Source organism: Agrilus planipennis, unplaced genomic scaffold, assembly GCF_000699045.2.
Source record: "Agrilus planipennis isolate EAB-ADULT unplaced genomic scaffold, Apla_2.0 scaffold173, whole genome shotgun sequence".
In the NCBI taxonomy this organism is placed as follows: Eukaryota; Metazoa; Arthropoda; class Insecta; order Coleoptera; family Buprestidae; genus Agrilus; species Agrilus planipennis.
Window position 1 is genome coordinate 6,615 of NW_020438948.1, and position 18,169 is coordinate 24,783.

The 18,169-nt window shown below is 31.6% G+C and overlaps 4 protein-coding genes across 5 annotated transcripts in view; 3 read left to right on the top strand and 1 right to left on the bottom strand.

The window, feature by feature from the left end:
- The window catches only part of LOC108742654 (muscle M-line assembly protein unc-89), a gene marked incomplete in the record, with an annotated part of 13,645 nt that extends 6,608 nt beyond the window's left edge, over positions 1-7,037 (bottom strand). The window contains 7 exon segments of the mRNA XM_025974756.1: positions 1-144; positions 573-1,004; positions 3,278-3,445; positions 4,273-4,436; positions 4,585-4,880; positions 5,252-6,285; positions 6,621-7,037. Of these exon segments, the coding sequence (XP_025830541.1) occupies positions 35-144; positions 573-1,004; positions 3,278-3,445; positions 4,273-4,436; positions 4,585-4,880; positions 5,252-6,265 (2,184 nt within the window).
- A 174-nt stretch (positions 7,038-7,211) lies between these two features.
- Positions 7,212-18,169, top strand: part of LOC108742653 (GRAM domain-containing protein 1B) — a 15,631-nt gene continuing 4,673 nt past the window's right edge. Inside the window, exons 1-12 of one of the 2 annotated variants that reach the window (XM_025974757.1) lie at positions 7,212-7,581; positions 7,680-7,732; positions 7,801-7,957; positions 8,674-8,706; positions 9,112-9,310; positions 9,531-9,841; positions 10,260-10,376; positions 10,640-10,836; positions 11,166-11,436; positions 11,709-11,901; positions 12,417-12,596; positions 12,689-12,790. In XM_025974757.1, the coding sequence (XP_025830542.1) occupies positions 7,570-7,581; positions 7,680-7,732; positions 7,801-7,957; positions 8,674-8,706; positions 9,112-9,310; positions 9,531-9,841; positions 10,260-10,376; positions 10,640-10,836; positions 11,166-11,436; positions 11,709-11,901; positions 12,417-12,596; positions 12,689-12,790 (1,825 nt within the window). In that variant the 5' untranslated portion in view covers positions 7,212-7,569. The remainder of the gene's footprint in view (positions 7,582-7,679; positions 7,733-7,800; positions 7,958-8,673; positions 8,707-9,111; positions 9,311-9,530; positions 9,842-10,259; positions 10,377-10,639; positions 10,837-11,165; positions 11,437-11,708; positions 11,902-12,416; positions 12,597-12,688; positions 12,791-18,169) is intronic. The other variant, XM_025974758.1, reaches the window with a different exon arrangement.
- The window catches only part of LOC112904546, a 17,769-nt gene continuing 11,509 nt past the window's right edge, over positions 11,910-18,169 (top strand). The window contains exon 1 of the mRNA XM_025974759.1: positions 11,910-12,098. The gene's annotated coding sequence lies outside the window, so the exon portion shown is untranslated. The remainder of the gene's footprint in view (positions 12,099-18,169) is intronic.
- Positions 17,512-18,169, top strand: part of LOC108742655 (LIM domain-binding protein 2) — a 61,281-nt gene continuing 60,623 nt past the window's right edge. The window contains exon 1 of the mRNA XM_018477930.2: positions 17,512-17,659. Coding sequence (XP_018333432.1) covers positions 17,641-17,659 — 19 coding nt within the window. The 5' untranslated portion in view covers positions 17,512-17,640. The remainder of the gene's footprint in view (positions 17,660-18,169) is intronic.

Genomic DNA, 18,169 nt, shown 5'->3' on the forward strand with positions numbered 1-18,169 from the left:
TAATTATATATATATAAATAAATTCTTATTCGTTTTATTTTCGGCCCCGCCTTGATTTTCTCACTTGCTGCTGAGGCTGCAACGCCTGCTTAGGAGGAGGTTGCTTCTGACCTTTTGAAACGGCAGCTTTTGACGTTTTGACAGCTGTAAGAAAAAATGTTTTGGTATTTAAAAATTTAACTGTTGGTTCTCTGAGAAACATTTTCTAACGAAATTGCTTTTAAATGGTCCCTTTACATTAATTTTAATCATTTTAAGTAATTTCACTGTGCTTTGTGCTCACGAAACACTGGAGAATTGAATCCGAGTCCACTTAGTTACAAGGCGAGTGTGAGTACGCTTCAGCAAAACACTTCTTTTTAATAAAATGATTAACCAAAACAAACGTCGCAGATAAAAGATTAATTTTTAACTACATCCACTCATCGAAAACTATTTAATATTAATTACTTTCACTTCAATGTTTATGTAAATATTTCCCGATTAGTAGTATAATTTGTACTGGATAAAATGATTTATGTTGGGTCGTTATTTTACATTTTAAAGAATATTTTTATTCCAAATGGACTAACCTGCTTTTGAAACTTTAGTAACTGGTACAGACACGCCAGTCCTCTTCTTCGCCATTTTAGCCAATACCTTGGCCTTCTTGGAGTCGACAGGAGTGGAAGCAGCTGATTTAGAAACACTCGCTGTCTCGTGCAATCGTCTTTTAGCCCTCTCAGCTCGGCCTCCGCTCGTGGACGGGACTCTTTTCGTCGTAGTTGTGGCCGTACCGGTTGCCTTCCTTTCCACCGCCGCAGCAGTTTGTTGCTGTTGTTTTCTGGTTACTTTTTTAGCAGTAGCCTGAGCCTTCTTTTTTACTTTTGGAGTTTCAGGCAACTTCTTATCCACTCCAGCAGACGACAATTTTGCAGGTGATCTTAACGGCGACGAAGCTTTTCTCTTACTTGGTCGACGTTTCTTTTTCAGCTGGCTTTCCTCTTTGTATAATGATAGATCAACTACAACACCAAGAAATAAAAATATTATAGTAGAATGAATATTTGGGCTTAAAAATATTATATAAAAACAATCAAATACGATATGTGAATATACATTGAAATGTAACCTAGTAATGTCTGGCTTACAGAACAAACAAGTATCAAGAAAACCAAAGTAGAGAAAAAGAAAAAAATTACAAAGATTTTGTAAATACCTATTCACAAAAGAAATAAATATAAGTTCTTTTAATTAAAACGCCGTAGTCACCGTACATTAACAATTATCTGAATTGAAATAAAACGTGCGACTACGGCGACTTTTTTAATAGGTTGTATCTCAATTTAACTTAAATTTGAAGAAAATATTCCACCTGTGAGGGTGAAATAGAGGATACTTCCCGTTTTTAACCTTTTCGTTTAAGTTAGTACATATAGACCGTCTAGTTTAAGTTATTCCTAGTATTACAATTGTGTAATCCATCATAATAAACTTATGTGTACTGGTTTCAAGGAAAAAAACAATATTATGAATTAGTTTGTAAGAGTAGTTGAGATTAAGTTTATCATAAGAATTCATTACTTTATAGGTGTTTTCTGTTGGTTATTATTATTACTATTATTTAGGCTCAGGTGGCAATTCACATGCAGTCTGAAAAAACCCTGCTTCTTCCCTCGAACGTAATGTACCATTATTTTTTTTTTTTAGTATATTACTAACCCTGCTTTCACACAGACGGTTTTTTGCCGTGGCCGTGCACGGCAACGATGCCGTGTATAATAGTAATACATTGGTTTATATGCTAGCTTTCACACAGCACGGTTGCTGCCGTAGCCGTGCACGGCTGTCGTCGCAGCACGGCATGGGGACTGCAAAGGCACGGCGCCGTGGCCGTGCACGGCAACAGTGAGACAAGCAAGTGTATAGAAGTATTCACACGTGCCGTGTGTTCACACGGCAAAAATTGTTTTCAGGATCGTTTTTCTCTCTGAATTGTGCAGTTAACAGAAGAAATTATATAGTGTGGCGGATAATAACACCGCTATATTTAATTTAAAACATATATTTGACTAAACATTATATTGCACCCTTTTGTAAATATTTCTACTCGAATTCTTTTGTATCTGTCTTTCTATTATTATTATTATTCTCTGTGAAAATATTTGGAACAGTGTCTTTATCAAGGTAAAAATCTTACTCCAAGCATCGGTAGAGATTATATAATTAAGAAAAATTTACCTCCTTTCTTAATAATATATCATTGGGGAAGATAATACAAAGGATATATTGAATATGAGCATTTAAATTTTCTCGGATATTTTTGAAGAAACAAGGTTTTGTACAGATATATATTACAATCTTCTTTTATCTCTTATAAGCTAGACAGTGAAAACTTTAATAATTTGATTTCTTTTGGTATCAAAGCGTTACATAACAGAAAGGAAAACCTTTTTCTATTTCTGATAGATTGTTTTCTGATTGATACTCAATTTTTTTTTATTTCCCTCTTGATATTAAATAAAGCGTAATCATTGTCAATTAATTTTGATGACTATTACTAATTTTTAAATCATCTTGCAATTTTACGCATAATTCATCGAAACTCCTAATGGACATTCGAAAATAATTAAAAAATTTGGAGCTATCCTCTCGTAGCTCATGAAATAATGTTACAAATTCACCCATCAATTGTCTGTTTTCAAGTAGTGGATGAATCCAAAATCTTCTTGTTTTTTGTGTTTTTCTGCGATTATGCCATATCATTAGTAACAACATGCGTTTTTTTCTTTCGTCCATTTTGGTCATGTATCAAAACAAAACTAAACCGTGAAAAACCGCGTGCAGTGTGAACGCAAAGCAAAATGAAATTACGGCACGGCACGGCACGGTTACCGTTAGAAAACCGTCTGTGTGAAAGCAGGGTAAGACTTGTTTCATGGAAAACGTTATAAAATAAACTCGAGTGTACCACAACCTTTCCTCCTGGTTTTATTTTTCTAGGTTTAGAAGTTACTTAAATATATCGTAGCGCATTGAAAAAGTCATTATTAGGCGCTTATATCACCATTAATCACCAAAACATAATGACAATATCCTCTGTAACAACTACTATTAACCTCCTCTACATTACAACAAAGCTAAATACCTAAGTTTATAGCGGAGGCACTTTTGACAAAGAAATATAGGAAGACCCTTTTATTTATCATGTTTTTTCTTGTGTTCATTAAATTTTTCCATAAGAATTGTTAATAAGAAAAAAGTTAATTAGATAAAAGAAATATAGAAATGTCCTTACTTCCGTCAGGATGTTCTTCAGTGAGTGAGGGTACTTTCGAATCACCTTGTTCCACGGCCAATGCTCTTTTTAAGATATTGTCTGTGCGATCTTTCTCCTTCGAAGGAAGTCTGAATTTGCCCTTTTCAACGCGTTCCAAATTCAAATTGGTCAAAATGCAATCAAAGTCTATAAAAAAGACATGCAACTTTAACTTTCTTTGGAACTTGAAAGCATGTACATTTATTTATATATAAGAGTTCAGTAACTGACAGACAGACAATGCAATCTAAACAAGTGAAGATAGAAAGTTGAAATTTGGAGAATGTCTTTCTTAAATAATGTAGATGTATTAAAATTTTTTTGAAAACCAATCCCTGTGGGGTTATAAAATGGGGAGTAAACACACAGATGAAAAATCGTGTTTCCTGCGTGCATAAATTTTAAATAAAATAAACGTATATACTTTTCAAACAAATAATAAGTACGTGATTAAGAAATTTTCAAAGTCATCCCTACTAGAAGCTTTATTTCTCGGGTGTTAATATGTAGGTTCTTTAACAAAATTAAAATAAAATAAAAAGTAATGCAAACGCATTTGTAAGATGCATAAATTGTGAGCGCAAAACGGATGGCAAAAAAATCACACTAAAGACTGATTTGAGTTGACGAAATGAAAAAATTCATACTTCACCCTCTTCATTTAAAATTAGTCACGAGTAAGCCCAGTCTGATATAAATAAAAGGTTTATTTTTTATCAAATTATATTTTCGTATAACTTTCAGAAAATGAAAACTTGCCATAAAAAGGAATGAAAGAGCTTGAAAAATTAGAAATAGACAACTTTTGAATGTTAAATAAAAAAAAAGGAAAGATTGTAACCCTGCAATTTAGATTTTAAGTTGTGTTTATTTATTGTATACCTAATTAAAACAATTAAAAATCTAACAAAACAGTTCACTAAAATTTCATCTGCTTTTAATTTTAAAAACCGTAACTAACGAACAAACTATACCTGTGTAATCATAGAAGTCTGGAGTATAAAATTCACCGGACTTGTCATTTTTATCCTGAGAAAGCCAACGAATGCGGATCCTTGGCGAGGATTTATAAATGTTCTGGACAGCTTGACATACATAGAAACCGCCATCAGCATTCCTCACTGCCAAAAATTCGTTTCTACAAATCAAAAAACGAGAATTATATTACCAATATGTTGGTTATTATGTAAATATGTGCCTTCATCTCATTTGTAAGTATTCCTTTGTTGCAATAAATACTGTAATATAGATTGAGAGATATTTGAAATATAAAACATAAAACTCACTTAAAAAATATGATAAGTCTATCTTCATTATTTTTATTTCGAGGTGTGCTTGAACTGGTCATCTTTGAAATCATTTCAACCTCAGGTAAAGGACTCTGATAATGCTGGGTTCTAATACGGTTCCTCTTGGCTTTGGTCATGGAACCAGGAGATCGCTGGGTAGGAGACTTTTCATTTTTGGAACCCATTTTAGGATTCTCCACAGCATCTGACTTTGCCTTTGATTTCCTAACTGGAGTTCTTGCTGTTGTAGCCAATTTTAGTGTAGAAGACTTGGGATTTGTAGATGCTGATTGCTAAAAATAAAAAAAATAAATTTCAATCTTGTACTATTACTTTTTTAACTGCATATTTACAAAAAATTTATAGATAAAATAAAAGTAATATACTTAAAAGAAAATCACCCTCTAAAAAGTAAAAAATTTTTTTAAAAATAAAGTTTTCAAAGAAAGAAACACTTTCATACTCAATAGAACTTTTGACTTAAATGAGTTTGAAAAGATCATTTAACAAATGTAAAAATATAATTTGTATTATTTCATAAGTAACAATGAATGAGAAATTGCTATTTAAAATGAAAAGAGAAAAGATTTTCATACTTTCTGTGAACTCACATAAGTTATCTTGTTAATATTTTACGTTATATAAATTTAAAAAATAACAATACCTGAACTTGATCTTTTGAAGGCGAGGTTTTGGGGGCTTCCTTGGTGGTAATATCTTTTAATTCTTCTTTCTTAGTTTCATTTTCATTTGGCATGAATTTAGGAGATATTGTACCTGAAGGTTCAGAACTAGAAGGAGTTGAACTTATATTTTCCATTACAGAAGAGGTGCTTTCTGGTACATCTGAAGAATTGGCAGAAATAGGTTTCTCTGATGGCTCAGAATCGTTTGATTCCACACTTGAAGAATTTGAACTTTCATCAGGTTTAACAACATGCTCAGTTTTCTGTTCAGGAACATTAGGTACTAAAGCTGTTGTAGTTTGTAATTTTTCTTGTGATGTAAGCAGACATTCAGAAGTTTCGTCTTTCTTTTCTACAGTTAAAGCAGGTTTATCTACTTGCTGAAGTGGTGTAGAATTAGGTTTGTCCTTAACAGGAGATGGAACATATGAGGATTTGGGTTCTTTAGAAGAGACACTACTCTCCGAAGTACCATTTGATTGAACTTTTTCAGTAGAAGCAGATGCAGTTACATTTTCTCTGACATGAGGTCCACTGCTCGAACTTTGAGGCAACGAATTATTTTGTACTGAGAGCAAATTCGGATTCTTTTCCAACTGTCCCTGATTACTTTGATAGTTTGGTTCATATATTGGTGTCTTGGAAGGATTACCAAAAGATCCAACAGGATGTCCCATACCCGAGTGTGCATGTGTATTTGAATGCAAGACTGGAGAATTTCCACTAATTGGAAAGTGTTGAGGGGCATTCGGAACATTCAAGGAATAATGATTAGTGTTGTGTACATTTGTGTTTACATGATGTGCAATGCTATGTGCATTAGTGTGTACATTTGTATTGTGGGGTACACTAATAAGATTTTGTGGCATATGGCTTATTGACTGTGCATAAGTAGTCGGAATGCCTTGGGGATGAATTTGTTTATTTATCTGAGAGGACACAGGAGCAGTCTTGTTCCCCTGCGACATTACAGGCTTCATTGTCGAACTCATCGTTTATCAGAACTCCAGCTCTGAAAAATTCAAGGCTTTATTAAATATAATAGTAGATGAACAGTACCACGTCGTTTCAAGGGCAAAGATAAATGTATAAAAATAATTCCCAACAGCCTTAGAAACAACTTAAATACAATCGTAGCGACTAATTTTTGGTATAAATTGAAGAATAAACATAATTGCTGCTTTGATTGTCCAAAATAAGACTAATTAATGTTGTTTACGAATAGAAAGAACAGCTTGGGGGAGCGGGTAAAAACTAAACATTGCTAAGAAGTAAATTTACAAGAGAAAACTTAGTTCCAATGAAAATAAGTTATAGAATGAAGGCAGCACTTATAAAATTACTCACCTGCAAACATCATCTTCTCAAAAATATGTAAATATTGTTAAATAAACTCACATAAAACACTTATGGCGTCTCTATTCACACACCAATGTTGTCGGTCATTTACTCTAAGGATTCTTCTTCTCATTCTTACATTTAGCATTTGATCAACCTTGCTCTTTCTAACAACTACTAAAGCACTGGCAACACTGCTTTTGTTAAAAATAAAATCAAATCGTAGTTTTTAATCAAAATATTTATCAAAAGCGATCAAAAGCTATATTTTTTTTAAGGACTTCCAACGCTATGCTGGTAACTAGGCATATATATGTAGAAAAATCTCGTTGACTACTGCTTACCCTTCGTATATCCATTATCTATGACTGCTACACTAGCTATTAGTAACAATAGTCTAGTTTGGTTATTAAAAAATTGTAATATCTATGTAGTACTAGTGTTAGTCACAATAATTACCCATCACGTTAAAGTAATATGAGTCTAAATAAAATATTGTTAAATTTTGTTTTAGTTTTTTGTAGTTGAATTCCACAAAGCTGAAGATTAAAGTCTCATAAATTCAATTTATTGTTATTAGTACCTGATCAACAAATATAAGATTTGTAGAAACCTCTTTATCATTTGTTTTCATCTCGCATTATTGCTTATCATGAACAGAAAACGTTAAGTTTTTTTCTTTTCGGAAAAGTGCAAAACCAATGTTGCCAATGCGTTACAACAAGCGCAATATCGGTTTTCACGATTTTGACAGTTGAACTATTATCTATGCAGTTGAAGCTGAAAACGGAGTTCTTAAAGAGCTATTGCAGTAGTTGATCTTAATTGTTACAGTAATTTCTAAAGTTAATAGCGTTTTTGTTTTAATGAAGTTAAACTTGAGTTCTTCACATATTAATATTTACAATAAATATGTAAAAATGTGAACTTCGCCTGCATCTTAAAATCATCAACGTTCATGAATATACAGGTAATTTTGAAACTGATCCTAATGTTCCACACTTCAGCTACTTCTTCAAAATTAAAACGTTGCTAATTTATATTATATCGTATTTAAAAATGGTACAGCCACAGAATCCATCAAGTGAAAAACAGAATGAACTTCCACTAGTAGAAACCAAGTAAGTAAATAAGTCAAATTAACCTTACATATTTTTGGGTCTGTAATATACTGTTTGCTATCCTTTAGATCTTCTACTCCAAAATCGAGCCCTAGAAGTAGTCCTAGAGCATCTCCTTTACCCCCCAGAAGGGAATCTATCCACCCTGCAGATGGTCTTATGATAATATTTAATTCAAAAGACAGAGACTCAATCATTTCCACATTGAAGCAAGACAGCTCACCTGTGAGTATTTTTTGTATTACAATATCTGTTTTTATTACAAGTCTTAAGACAAATAAGTGGGTTAATAAAAATAAAATACTTTCACTTGATAGCAGTGGACCACAACAATTTTGTCTTTGTTGTTGTATAAAACCTTTATAAGCATTACATTTTCTCAAAAATTTATGTAATGGTTAATTGTCATTGCCTACTTCCAACCAGAATATAGTTTAATATTGTAAAGTTTAAGTTCTTTATAAGTAATCAATTTTATCTATTGTAACAATTGTGTACTTTAATTTAATCACTTTGATAACAATGTATACTTAAGAAGCAAAAATTTTTATGTAATTCTACAAGGAAGTGTAGAAAGGTGCTAGGAGAAAGTTACCTTTTTGTTAATTTTTTGTTCATTGAAGTATCTTTTTAAACTCGTTCTTAGAAAAATAAACACTATTAAATCCTCTTTTACAATGAATACTTTTATTAGCTATTATAAATTTGTATATATGTATATTACGAGATTTTAATTGAATCTTAAAATAGTAATTATAGCAGTTTATGTGCGTTATTGCAATATAAACTACAAAACATAGAATAGCATTCAAAAGAAGTAGTTCAAATGGATGCCAAATTAATAGGTACAGAAAAACATTAAAAGAAAATTAAAATTAAATTGAAAATTACATTAGCATCAGAATGTATGACATCATTAGCGTCCTTTTTTCTTTTTCAAGGGAGTTATCACAAAAAGACGTCATAACACGGAGGTTAGTCTTTATTTTTTTATTAAAACATGCACTACCTCTAGTGTATAGATGTGCATTAGCTTTGTTTTCTATTAGGTACAAAATATTAAGAAAAATGTTACTGGCTGCATTATACCTACCCAGAGTAAATGCTTCGCTTTGTATAATTTTTTTATTATTTTTCTTAGTTATTTTTCTTCTTGCACTTAATTCCCAAATTTAGTTTGTGGGCGTTTTTTAAAAACTATTTACATGATACATGTATGTATACGATACAGACATTCATTGTAACTTTATTTTATAATTATTCATAAAGGTTTCATAATAAGACAGTTCTGTTGTCTTTTTAGTAACGACTTTAATATAATTTTAAAGTTTAATAGTAAAATGAAAAAGTAAAACATTTTTCCATTTCATGTTCTACAGAGTCAAGAAAGTAATAAAAGCCTTAATATTGACGGAGCCAGTTCTGAATGTTTACGTGAAAAAAAAGAAATCAGATCGACGGATAAATCTAAGAAGAAAACTGCATGGTACAATGTTCTCTATCCAACATACAAATCTAGATCCGAAGATTTTAAACGAATTTTTAAGGACGTCCCTGACGACGAACGATTGGTAGTAGGTAAGAACAAATGTAATAAATGCGTATACTAAAATTATTTGTCTTGTATAATTCTGTTTGTATGTTACACTTTTTGAAGTCGTAAGAATTATTATCTGAAAGCATAACTCCCTGCCTTTAAATTTTAAGTTTAACATTGCCTTCAAATTATTTTGTCTTAACATTGATTTTAAAGTTTTATTAAGTTGTTTTCCTTATTAAAAACAAAGTATTATTATAGATTACTCGTGTGCCTTGCAAAAGGAAATTCTTGTGCAGGGTCGACTATATGCGTCGCAGAATTTTCTCTGTTTTTACGCAAACATTTTCGGTTGGGAGACCTGTGTAACGTTAAAATGGCGCGACGTGTCTGCGATTACGAAGGAAAAGACCGCTCTGGTCATACCAAACGCCATCCTCGTCTGCACTAAAGCTGAGAAATTTTTTCTTACTAGCTTTACTTCCAGAGACAAGACTTTTTTAATGCTATTTAGGATTTGGCAAAATGCATTACTTGATCAGCCTATGTCAAGTCAGGAAATGTGGCAATGGGTAAGAAAATCAAAAGGTGTAATTATCTTGTAGTCCTTACTAAACAGTAAGAGACACAAAAGCAAGCGCATATACAAGCATTCGAAACTTATGCTAGTTATTTAAGATGGACAAATGAAAACACTTGCTTTGTACGCGCTTGTTCAGAAGAATCCTTTATATGATGAGATTTAAATGGTTGTAATGGAGTTGATTTAGTTTAAACTTTGCGTTTTTCATTATTTCTGACCCCTGAGAAATGGTACTATACTCCTTTCCTCCCTCCCACCTCCTTCAAACACCTCAACCGAGTTGGATTCTGTAATAAGTGGTATCTATTTTTTTATTTCATTATGGATTCAAGTCGTTTTGAATGAATTTCTTCCTTATTTTTAGTTATCAAAGTGTATTCTTATAATTCGAAATTTTGCTTTTTCAGGTTCATCAATGCTATGGCGATGAATTGGGTTTGACTAGTGACGACGACGATTATATTCCCCCTGGGACAGACGAAGACAAGTTATCAGTCCGTCTATCAGGCGATTCTTTTTCAGAGGTATTTAATTTTTACTTTTCCTTTTCGTACATTTTATTTGTTGTTTCGTAACACTCTTATGATAAATTATTGTGCTTATAAATTTCACACTTGTATATAAAATCCAGTTACAACAGTCTGCCATTTAGCAAAATTAAAATTCGGTTTGCATTAATTATTGATTATGTGCTATACTGCAATGTTGCAAGCACTGCTTTAAATGTACTGAAAATACTATGTCTCTCTGTTACGTGAGGTATTCTGGAGGTGTATCTGCTTAACAGGAGTACTCAGGAGGTCTTTGCGAACCGTGTATTCAAATGGAACCGACGAGTGTTGAAGATGATAAAAAAGACGCAAATAGCGTCGATATCCCACAGACATTGGAACTACAAACTAATGGGAAGCCCACCCAGGTCGTCCCCGAAGTCAATCTTCCTACGGATATGTCGGACTCTTCGGATTCTGATGACAAGAATAAGTGAGCGATTTTAATAATGGTGGCTTTTTATTTTTATATGCAAACGGACATTAAAGTGACATATGAAAACGAAATTTTTACAAATCTTAAAAATCTTTATGGATAATAATAAATAATTTTTGCAAAAATACCATTCAAGTATGTATTTCCAAGGTTACTAAAGAGTAAGAGAAAAATAAAATTAAATTTGAAACTATATCAAATAAGTACCGTCCTGTTTATTATGCAAGCTGGCTCGTTTTTTTTTGTGATCAGGATTTTAATTACGTTATAGTTTCCAGTTTAATGTATACTCCCATAGCGTCGTACTATATTTCATATTTTCGTAGATTTATCTGCGATCCAAAATGCAGTGTACCCCATGAAGGCAGAACTATGTTTAATGAAGTGATGCCAATACATGTAGATCAGCTTTTCACGCTATTATTTACCAGTTCCAAATTCTTTTTGGATTTTCACGCTTCTAGAAAAACTACAGATCTCACTCAAACCGCTTGGACACACAATGCTGAAAACAACACCAAATCAAGGGTTGTCAATCTCACAATACCACTCATGCAAACTGTAGGCCCAAAGAGTGCACAAGTAACCGAAAATCAGGTAAAATGTCTTTTATTGGGTTTCATTTTAAAAGTTATTGCAAAATTTAAAGTTTTTCATTGGTTAAAAAATTTAGCAGAAATTAAATTTTATGGGCAATTCTATTTCAGGAAGAAAAAAACGAATGTAAATTGTTTTAAATGTGAATTTTTCAAATTAATTTTTAAGATAAAAGTTCTAACTTGATAGATAATTAAACACTAAGAACACTTAATTTGCTGATTTTCAATTAAAAAATATGGCTATTTAATAAGACAATCCTTACTTTTTAGATTATGCAACCGTGTAGTAAACCAGGCTTCTTATATTCTATTGATATAGAAATTACGAATGCCGGAATTCCGTATGCTGATAGTTTTTACGTGATGGCTCACTACTGCCTTCAGAGGGTGTCAGATACTCATAGCTCGCTTGTAGTATTTGCCCAAATTAAATACAGAAAATCTGTATGGGGTTTGGTAAGAGGTAAGACCAATTTTATATATTTCATTGAAAGCATCACATTAAAAAATTATTCATTTTGAGGAAATAATGTGACGTTCAGACATTCCACACTTTACAGATTACTTTTTTACATTATAAAATCACTGTTTTGCATGTTATGGCAACAACTTTATTAATCATTTTTATTTCATATTTATAATGTTGATAGATCGAAATAGGTACATAACCATTCCAATTGACTGATTATTCGTAATTATAATTTGTTTTGTCTTTGCTCATGCACAACCTTGTTTAAAAATTAATTTTTACATAATAGACTTCTTTCGCTCAACCATAAACTATTTATTTTTAAGGTAAAATGAGCAATCAATGTTCATATTTTTATGCAAAAGTTAAATCTAACAACGGCTTTTCTGTAAAATTTGAGTAAAAAACGTTTTCATTCTCACGATGTCCGATTTTCCCCCCTTGATGTGTAAATATTTTTTAAATGTATTAAATAGGTATCCTCGCGATTACTTACATTATGTTTTAAGGTTTTATTGAAAAAAATGTTTGGGTGGGCATGGAAGATTACTTTTCAACTTTGGCAAAAGCATTGCATTTAGAAGGGGATGAAGTTTTGGGACCCGCAGTGAAACGAAAATCGAGAAGAAGACGTCACGGACACTCCATCATCCCTCCTCCAGAGGCAGAATATGTGCCTATTAAAAGAAGTAAGTGCCCCAAACATTTAAAAATGCACTATATATTCCATCGAAATTAATTAATTTTGCGCTCAAAAGAAAAAAAAATGAACTTGTTTTAGATGATCTTGTGGCGTCAAGGGATAAGCGAGGCAGAAGGACAATACCCACAGATTTTACTACAATTCTCATTTTTGCTGTACTTATACTCTTAGTAATTTTAAATGTTATGTTGTATTATAAGCTGTGGTCACTGGAGGAGGCGCCTCCTTATACACTTTTAGATCTTCACATTTTGAAGTAGGTCATATTTACTTTTACATATTTAAAATTGCTAAAACAGTATACACAATTTCANTTAAAATTAAAAAGAAGAACGTATTTACAGCAGACCAAATACCTAATAAAATTATTTGAAAAAGTCACCTGTTTAGATAAAAAACGTTAGGTCAAAATTTCAAGATAAGGAACATACACTGTTATTCACATTTTTAAAAACATAAACAAAGTGAAACCTTTATAAAAAGTAGGTACTTTAATGTGTAATAAGGTTTATACAATTATCGGTGAAACATATTTATTTTCAATGACATTAAGTAAAATACCTACCCACTTATTTGTACTGCCTTCCTTAACTGTTTTTATTTTTTAATTATTTCTGCAACGTGATAGGCATGTAGGTATAGGTATATTATGTAGATTTTTTCATTTTATATATTATTTCGTGTTGGAAATGAATAATTTAAATTTTATGGTTTACTTAATTATGATAAATTAGAGTAAATAGAGGTGCAATTAGTTACTCTTAATAAGAAAGGGAATCTCATGAATTACAAGAAGCTGAGAAAACTTCGACCATTAGTTCAAAACGCTCACCTCAACTATATCAAATAAGTACCGTCCTGTTTATTATGCAAGCTGGCTCGTTTTTTTTTGTGATCAGGATTTTAATTACGTTATAGTTTCCAGTTTAATGTATACTCCCATAGCGTCGTACTATATTTCATATTTTCGTAGATTTATCTGCGATCCAAAATGCAGTGTACCCCATGAAGGCAGAACTATGTTTAATGAAGTGATGCCAATACATGTAGATCAGCTTTTCACGCTATTATTTACCAGTTCCAAATTCTTTTTGGATTTTCACGCTTCTAGAAAAACTACAGATCTCACTCAAACCGCTTGGACACACAATGCTGAAAACAACACCAAATCAAGGGTTGTCAATCTCACAATACCACTCATGCAAACTGTAGGCCCAAAGAGTGCACAAGTAACCGAAAATCAGGTAAAATGTCTTTTATTGGGTTTCATTTTAAAAGTTATTGCAAAATTTAAAGTTTTTCATTGGTTAAAAAATTTAGCAGAAATTAAATTTTATGGGCAATTCTATTTCAGGAAGAAAAAAACGAATGTAAATTGTTTTAAATGTGAATTTTTCAAATTAATTTTTAAGATAAAAGTTCTAACTTGATAGATAATTAAACACTAAGAACACTTAATTTGCTGATTTTCAATTAAAAAATATGGCTATTTAATAAGACAATCCTTACTTTTTAGATTATGCAACCGTGTAGTAAACCAGGCTTCTTATATTCTATTGATATAGAAATTACGAATGCCGGAATTCCGTATGCTGATAGTTTTTACGTGATGGCTCACTACTGCCTTCAGAGGGTGTCAGATACTCATAGCTCGCTTGTAGTATTTGCCCAAATTAAATACAGAAAATCTGTATGGGGTTTGGTAAGAGGTAAGACCAATTTTATATATTTCATTGAAAGCATCACATTAAAAAATTATTCATTTTGAGGAAATAATGTGACGTTCAGACATTCCACACTTTACAGATTACTTTTTTACATTATAAAATCACTGTTTTGCATGTTATGGCAACAACTTTATTAATCATTTTTATTTCATATTTATAATGTTGATAGATCGAAATAGGTACATAACCATTCCAATTGACTGATTATTCGTAATTATAATTTGTTTTGTCTTTGCTCATGCACAACCTTGTTTAAAAATTAATTTTTACATAATAGACTTCTTTCGCTCAACCATAAACTATTTATTTTTAAGGTAAAATGAGCAATCAATGTTCATATTTTTATGCAAAAGTTAAATCTAACAACGGCTTTTCTGTAAAATTTGAGTAAAAAACGTTTTCATTCTCACGATGTCCGATTTTCCCCCCTTGATGTGTAAATATTTTTTAAATGTATTAAATAGGTATCCTCGCGATTACTTACATTATGTTTTAAGGTTTTATTGAAAAAAATGTTTGGGTGGGCATGGAAGATTACTTTTCAACTTTGGCAAAAGCATTGCATTTAGAAGGGGATGAAGTTTTGGGACCCGCAGTGAAACGAAAATCGAGAAGAAGACGTCACGGACACTCCATCATCCCTCCTCCAGAGGCAGAATATGTGCCTATTAAAAGAAGTAAGTGCCCCAAACATTTAAAAATGCACTATATATTCCATCGAAATTAATTAATTTTGCGCTCAAAAGAAAAAAAAATGAACTTGTTTTAGATGATCTTGTGGCGTCAAGGGATAAGCGAGGCAGAAGGACAATACCCACAGATTTTACTACAATTCTCATTTTTGCTGTACTTATACTCTTAGTAATTTTAAATGTTATGTTGTATTATAAGCTGTGGTCACTGGAGGAGGCGCCTCCTTATACACTTTTAGATCTTCACATTTTGAAGTAGGTCATATTTACTTTTACATATTTAAAATTGCTAAAACAGTATACACAATTTCAAAACTATTAATTGTTTTAATAGGGAACCCCCCAATTCCCATGAAGAGTGGATTAAACTGTTACAAAAACAAGAAACTCTTCATACAATCGAAATGCAGAAATGGCAAAGAGTTCTAAAGACGTCAATTCAACTTCTTAAACAAGTAAGTTAAAGTTGTATTATTAATAATAACAAATAACGCTTAATATTATTAACAATAAACAACGCTGAGTATTTGTTCCGACTGTAATATAAAAGTGAAGCTAAACGTGAAATTATGGTTAATATCTTTTTTTATTGTTAGATTGAAGATTCCCTTAGCGAATTACAACATTCCATTCACCCAACTTACACAAATAAAATAATGTCCGTANATCATTCTTCTAAGTTGTTTTAGTAATTTCGAAAACTTTCAAAAACAATTTGTTTTATAAAGTAAAAATGTCAGGACCGTTCTATTTTATACTACTTTCATATAATTTTGTTAAATCAATGTAAAAAACATACACATTTAACAAATTGCAAATAAAATAATTTAAACCTCATTTTATAGTTCAATCGATCTAGGATTAAAAACTATAATCTTACTGAAATTTTTAAGATACGTCTCTGTGCTTTCGGTATTGCTATGGACGTAGCGTAACCTCCATGGCGTAATCTTTGGAAAAATTGGAAAATTACACTTCAAGAAAAATGGCACTGGATAGTTTACCCGGCGCCCATAAGATGACAGCAGATAAAAGTATGCAGTTTTTAATATGAACTACGCTTAAGTTACTAGGTTGTACATAGTTGCCAAATATTGTTTGTAATTGTATTAAAATAAAAAAAATGATGCGGAAACACATTAACAAACCTGTTTGTTTTATTTACATTGGCCCAAATATATATAATTATCCTTGATTAACAACAAAATAGAGGAGAACTAAATAAATGTATTAACATTTTATAAAAATACTTTAAAGATACCTGCTAATATTATGCTTTTTATAAAAGGGTGGCTAATAAGATAAGAATAAGATACTTAATAGCTCTTATACACTTTTTATAGCAAATATGGATAACATTGCCTTAGAATTTAAAAAAAATGATTGTAAAACGATCTGGCAACGTTAAGGTAATTGCATTTTTCTATGATCAGAAAGTAGCCTACCGGTAAGAAGAAATGTACAGAACTTTTGTGCGGAATGTTGTTCACTATTAAAAGGGTTGTGTTTTGACTCCGTGTGTGAGGGACAATCGCGATGTTGTTGAATGAACAGAGGGTGGGGAAAGGCTAAGGGGTGGTGAACTCTTATTGATTTTTAGGGTGACACTGACAACTATCGTTGACTGAGTTCGCGATGGAATACTTTGAACAAAAAAAAAAATTATACGGGAGTGGTGAAGAACGTTACTATTAAACGGTATTGTGTTTTACTGTGATCCCAGGATAAATCGACGGGAATTTAGTGAATTTTTTACGAGTATGCGACTTGTTTTTGTGTGTTTTTTGAGTTTATTAGTTACCGGTGGGATGTATCTTCGGTTAACCGCAGCGCTGTTTCTAGTGCACGCAACTGACACACACATGTACGGCGTTACGCTGTAAAAATGGCAGCTGTTGGTAGCTTCTCTCAAGTTAATTTTTGCAGGAGGCCCAAAAAGAAACAAAGTTGACCGTGTAATTTAAATACGCAAAACTGAAAACTCCCAGGGTCAAAACGGAAGTAGGTGGGCACTAACATAGTTACCTTCTTTTCTCTTATTTACCTATGTTGTCGCTGCGCGCAAAATCTACGTAATCATTTAAAAATTTTAAAGAAATAACAAAATTGCCTATAAAGAATAAGACAAAATATCTACATAATGTACACGCTTATAGGGACATTTATTTCCATAACTATACATTAAATTGAAGAAAATTTTAGGTTTTATGAAGTACATTCGTGTTATTTTTTATTTTTAATTACTTGGTCAATTTATTTGCGTTTTTTAAAGCAAAAGTGGTCGAAAAATGCATAAGTTAAAAACGATGAGGTTATGTTTAATGTTTGCACTTAAATAAGTTTGCCGGATTCGTTTGCTTATTGTATGCCCCCCGTATATTGTTATACTACTTTGGTAGTAGAAACCTGTAATTTCCGGCAAAAATGGCGGCAGCCACATGCGCCTTCGTTTAATTGCAAGAAAAGTCTGAATTTTGTAAGTTTCTGTTACATCTCCAAGTTGGTGGTTGTAATGGGTTTGTGTGAATACTTATAAAAATAAGTTTAAGTGTAAAAATTTATAATGTAGACATACGGGGGTGATAAAGTTTACCGTGCTAAATCAGACAGGATGAGGCAAAAAACGAAATGTAAACAACACTTTGAATTTTTAAGCATGCTTTTTCTATTAGATAATTTTGTAGTAAGTTTTTTATTCATCTTATTTTAACTATTTAGATGCATGTAATCTTGCTTTTGTAATTTTTGAATTGTGGATACAAATTTGTTTAGGTTCCTAACCTCTCAAATTATTAAAAAAAAAATTTAATTGAAGTGTTGAGCATTTCAGAATTATTAGGTAGCACCAGTTATTTGGTTTTAAATAGAAAAACCACCTCTTATTTAACTTTTGTTTTAAGGTATTAAGTACATATCACATTCAAAAATATAGGTATTTTTTATTTAGAAAATAGTTACCACTAAAAAAAAATGTTGGAAGATATTTGTTAATTTTATACAGTGGTTAAATGGAATTAAAATTAAAAAGAAGAACGTATTTACAGCAGACCAAATACCTAATAAAATTATTTGAAAAAGTCACCTGTTTAGATAAAAAACGTTAGGTCAAAATTTCAAGATAAGGAACATACACTGTTATT